Source organism: Pteropus alecto, unplaced genomic scaffold (assembly GCF_000325575.1).
Source record: "Pteropus alecto unplaced genomic scaffold, ASM32557v1 scaffold80, whole genome shotgun sequence".
NCBI lineage: Eukaryota > Metazoa > Chordata > Mammalia > Chiroptera > Pteropodidae > Pteropus > Pteropus alecto.
This window is the reverse complement of record NW_006430460.1, coordinates 1,754,136-1,759,460: the sequence shown is the minus strand read 5'-3', so window position 1 is coordinate 1,759,460 and position 5,325 is coordinate 1,754,136. Positions and strand designations below refer to the sequence as shown.

The window sequence follows — 5,325 nt, the reverse complement described above, 5'->3', positions numbered from 1 at the left end:
CTATTTCAAAAACAGACACTTAAGGAGAAGGGCTGTTGCCAAACCGCACAGGCCAGCCTTAGCGAGCAGAGCTATTGTGCCAACACCTGACACAGCAATATATTCATTCAGAGGCCATCCGAAGGGGTTAGGGAAAGCTAAGCAGCTACCCTATCAGAAGTTACAGCCCTTTGTAGGCTATGCTGGACCCGTCCTGACGTGCAGCACACTAATCAACACCCAGGACAAATGCGATCGTTCAGGCAGTAGTCTGGTGGGGTGCGGATGCAGCCAGGGAGATTGTTCATTGAAGCAGAGTGATGGGGAGCTGACGTGGCCTCTCTCTGCTTAGACGTGAAAACCGCCAAGGTCATCAGCGCTCTGATCCAATCCGAGGGTCATGCCCCGAGGATCTTGGGGTTATGCTCGTAGAAGCCCGGGCAGGAGCTTTTTTTGTTGGATGGCGAGTGTGGACTTTGGGTTAAAACTCCCATGTTTGCCATTTCCTGGCTGGCACTTCACCATCGAGCCCCAGCTTCTTCCTCGGTAAGGGAAGGTAAAGCCCGGGACCCCGAGGGTCTGATCCCCCCGTGGCTGGGAAGCGCGGAGCGCCCATGTTTGCCATTTCCTGGCTGGCACTTCACCATTGAGCCCCAGCTTCTTCCTCCGTAAGGGGAGGTAAAGCCCGGGACCCTGAGGGTGGCATTTGGAGGAGCAAAGGCTTACCCAGCGCCATGCGGGGTGGGCAGAAAGTGTTGGGGAAAGGTCCGTGCTGGCTCTGACGTCCGATCCGCCCCTGGTAAGCCACGTGACAACTGTATTTTGAAGCTGGCTGGTTTCACAGTCTGGGCTTGCGTTGATGGTGGGGACAAGGGTGGGGTGGGGTCACGTTCATTCAGATATCTCTCTCTCTCTCTTTCTCTCTCTCTCTCTCTTCTCTCTCTCTCTCTCTCTCTCTCTCTCTCGCCTCCGCTTCCCAAAACAGAGAGGGTGCAGGGTCTCCGCTCTCACCCGTCCCTACTTCCGGCCCACGCCCCCCCTTTGCTTTTGCGTTTCCTACAGCGAGGGTGGCGGGGCAGATTTGAGAGGTAGCTTTTTGCCAAAGCGATCCGAGTCCCAAAGCCTTCATCAGCGAGCTCTGCTGAGGCCCAGCCACTCCTTCTCGAACTGTCTGATCCCCCCGTGGCTGGGAAGTGTGGAGCACTTTGTTACGATAAGGGCCCCCTGAGGACGTCAGCATCCCCCGGGACCTGCCCAGAGCCGAGGGCATCCTTGGCTTTGGTTCAGAAACTCGAGTTAGTCTGTCGTTTTCGTTACGTTCGCTGCCTATAGCCTCCACTAAGCCGCGGCTGACTCCTCACTCCGAAAGCGAATCTTCTCGTGATGCTGTTTCTGGACAGACAAGTGCAGTGTTTGGAGCTTCTTCTGACTGTGCTTAGAAACTGAGGATGTGAGTGTTTGAAATTATTCTCGATGGTAGAAACAAGTTAGGTGTTTTTTGTTGTTGTTAGCTGAAGATTATTACAGGACGAATCTTGAAATGCATGCTCTCCCGAAGACTAAGCGTTCGTAACTTGTGATAACAAGTGGCCATATTATGCTGCTGTTAGAACGAGCATATATTCCCTGTCACCAGTCTGATTTGAACACGGTCCCTGTTCTGGGTTCCCCAGCCTTTGAACTTAGCGCAGAATCAGAAAAGAGCCAGGAAGGTGCTTTAAACAAACAAACAAACAAACAAACAAACACCGGATTAGCAATTTTAAACACATTCCGATCCTTAATACGAAAAGCACCTGTTATCTACGGGATGTCATCCAGATGCAGATAAAACAGAACAGCGGAGTTACAATAATGGCTAACACTCGTGGAGAGAGGACTGCATGCCAGCAGCCTTCCGACTGCTTCTCGCGTGTTAAGTTATTGAACCCCCACGACGACCCCGTGTGCTGGGCATCGCCTCGAAGCAGTATCGCTTAGTGAAGAGGAAAATAACACGCTCGCGGGTGGGTTTGCTGGCCTTCGGATTCAGGGACGCGCGGATGCTGCGGCCGAGGCGAAAGGTGATCGCTTCATGAACGAGGTCGGGCCCGCTGTCCCCAGAGGGTGTATCATTGTTCCAGTGTCCCCCAGAGAACCACGAGCTAATGGTTGTTGATGCCTGGGACCGAAGTAGCTCTCAGTGTATTCTGCGAATAGAGTTTTACGTTGGCAGTAGGAAATGATGACATCACCTCGCAAATACCCTTTGGGTAACCCGAGACCCAAAGTGACACACGTGTTCCCGGGTCTAAACGCAGCCCACATAGAAACACAGTTGTGACAACTATCTGTTCCCAAGGGAGCTAATAAGAAAGAACTGCCCCGAGGCCACAATGGTGCTCGTGCTAGATCTTTGGTGCACGTTTTAGCCAAAATGCTTTCTTCAGAAACGTTTGCTTCGGGAGCGCCTGCTGCCAAACGAGCATTACGTTTTATATTTTTGGGATGTCTAACGAAGAAAATTTATCTAGCACGTCTTTCTTAGTTATTATAGTCGTAATAAAGGGACTTTATATTTTGGGGACCTCTAAGTTGAAGAGAACTTATATGACATATCTTTCCTAGTTGTTATCGGAGTAATAAAGTCGTAAGAAATGTAAATGCTTGTGGTGACCCGATAACCCAGATTACAAATTCAGCATCGCTTCAGCTGTTTCTCCCATTTATGTCATAGAATGTCTCTGATTCGAAAACAACTTAGTAGTCATTTAGTTACAAATGGTTCTGTGTGCACGAAAATACTTCAAGTGTGAGTTTTTTCTTTTATTCCCTCTATTGATGCAAGAGGCAAAGCAAAAAACTCAGAAACCTTGTTTTGCTGTTGGTCTTATTACAAAGAGAGCTGTTTCGTGTTACGTTTTGTGCCTGCTGTTTATGAGGCAGCTGACCATGCTCGCGTGGACAAAAGGGTAAGTTTAAGGGGACAGCTGGTTACATGAGTGTTTGCCCCTCAGAGCAATATGGCGTGGACGTTTTCATGGTCGAAAATCTCATCATCGTCATAATAAGTAAAATGCGTAATAACGTATGACAGCAGATTCATGTGTAGGACAAAGATTATTCTAAGACGATCTATGCAAGAGTCCAAAATAGAGAAAAGTGCAGCCAAGGGTGTTATTGATATTATATTGCAAGTTTTGTGCTTTAGATGGGATGCAAATGAATGAGTCAGACTGGGCTTTGCAAGTTTTTCATGGGCTTATATAATGAGAAAATTATCTCCTTAAGGGCTAGACTTATAAACACTTGCTTACTATGACTCGATAATTAAACATATGAAAGTGCTGATGTAGCATAAAACTAGGGGACTCTCCATGTCCGTTTTGTTTTTTCAGAATGAAAGTGCCCTTGTGAAGGAAAAAGAGCTGTCAATCGAGCTTGCCAACATCAGGGATGAAGTTGGTAAGTAGGGCCTTGAAAACGAGGAATGGAAAGAATGCCTTTTCCTGATACCTGTGAATGTGTGAAAAAGCAGTCATGTCTCGCGGACTAAGCCGGAGCACACCTGCCTAGACAGAGGCGTCTTGCCCCAGGCGGTGGTGGCCCACTGCAGCCTTGCCGTCGGCCATCGTTTCTGCGTCTCTGTGGATGTAAAGACCAGGTGCTTACAGGTCACGGCGGAGCTCGCCAGGTCTCGCCTCTGCTCTTCGCAGATGGCAGCCTGGCCGTCCCTCTGCGCTGTGTGCTGTGACAGTGCCTCTCCATCTAGGCTCCATCCAGCCCAGCTTTGGGGGGGTGACATGAAGCACTCTGTGTAAGATGCAGGTGTTCGTGGCCACCTGCCACTTCCACCCTGCCACGAAGTACTCTGTGACATAGATCAAGGTCAACAGCCCAAGTTTGGGTGGTTTAAAAAGGCTGGGGTTCAAGTTGAAACTCCCAGTCTCCGGCTGATAGGATGGTAGCGGTCAGTCTGAACCATAAGAGATGCTCCCCGGACCCAGGGCATGTCACGAGGGATGGGATTTCACTTGAGGTCAAAGACAGGCCATGTATTTGCCGACTTCCCCTTCTCGATCCCCTTTCTTCCTGGAGAACCTGCTCTTCCGTCTCCCCAGGAAACAGCAAAGGTGAGAGAAGCATGGCCCATTTACCCCCCTTGGCCTGCCACTCCTCTCTTCACAGTGCGAGGTCCTCCCCCAACCAGTGCAGTTTGGGGGACAGCCCGCTATGTGCAGGCGCGGCTTCCTCCAGGAGCCAGGGGACAAGAAGAGCCCCAGCCGTCCTGGGGGCGTGGCCCAGCGCCCCTTCCTCCAGGCCAGCTGTGCCCGTGGGCGTGGACCCTGAGGCCAGACCTCTCTGGGTGACCCGGCCCCAAGGACAGGCCGTGGGCAGCATGGTGACGTCCTGACGTAGCTTCCCCGTCTCTTTTTTATTAACCTCAAAAAAATTGCTTTTTCTTCACTGTGAATTTTGTGACCTTTTGGGGTCATTGGGAAGGTCAACGATGGCCTCTTCTCCCGTCCAGGGGGCCCCGTGGGGAAACAGTAGATAACGGCTCTCCTTCCCGGCTGCGGGGCCCCTCCACTTGCCACCCCCGCCCCGGGAGGAGCCCCAGGAGTGACCCGGGTGCAGGTTGAGGGAGGCCTTCCCAGGACGGTGGCGGCAGAGTTTGCGAGGGAAGCTCCCAGAACACTAAGGTCCACAGGCCGTGCGTGTCCCCGTGGCGTGGGCGAGTTCTCAGGCAGTTCCGAGGCGTCACGGTCCCGAGCGTGGGCTTCCGAGACAAATGACGCGGGTGTGAGTAGAGCGAGGTAGCTGAGCCCTCGGTCCCTCGGTCCCCTTCATAGGAAGGGACGTCGATTAAAGAAGATGCTGGTAAAAGGGCGTTCGGGAAAGCTGACCGCTTCGCCGTTAGCTGCGCGGCCCCTGGCGTCTGCAAACAGAGGGTGAAAGCTTTCACTTTACAGTGAAATTCCTCCCGAGGGACGTGTGCACCCCCATGGCCAAGCTTTGGATCGGGGAGGGCACCCCTGACCCAACCGGGGAGACTGTGCCAAACCTGGGGCTACATCCCTCTGTCCTTCTGGAAGCTTCTGGATGCAGCAGGCACCATGCAAGGATTACGCGGGGATTTTGTATTTAAGCCTTATTTCGTTTTTTGCATGAGTGCTAAGAATAGTCGCCTGCCGAGTGAAACAGCCATGGGGGGTGGGGGAGGGCAGAAGGCACGGCCATTCGGCCCAGCAGGAGGCGGTCGGTGTTAAATTCTGATGTCCAGAAATTCTAGTGTCTCGGCCTGCAGGTACTCCCTTGACGGGAGAAGAGAATTAATTGAGCCTACAAACCAGAGCACAAATAGTC

General features: G+C 52.0%; 1 protein-coding gene across 1 annotated transcript in view; it reads left to right on the top strand.

Moving 5' to 3' along the window:
- The window catches only part of MTUS2 (microtubule associated scaffold protein 2), a 277,079-nt gene that overhangs the window by 230,082 nt on the left and 41,672 nt on the right, over positions 1 to 5,325 (top strand). The window contains exon 7 of the mRNA XM_006904828.2: positions 3,357 to 3,423. Coding sequence (XP_006904890.1) covers positions 3,357 to 3,423 — 67 coding nt within the window. The remainder of the gene's footprint in view (positions 1 to 3,356; positions 3,424 to 5,325) is intronic.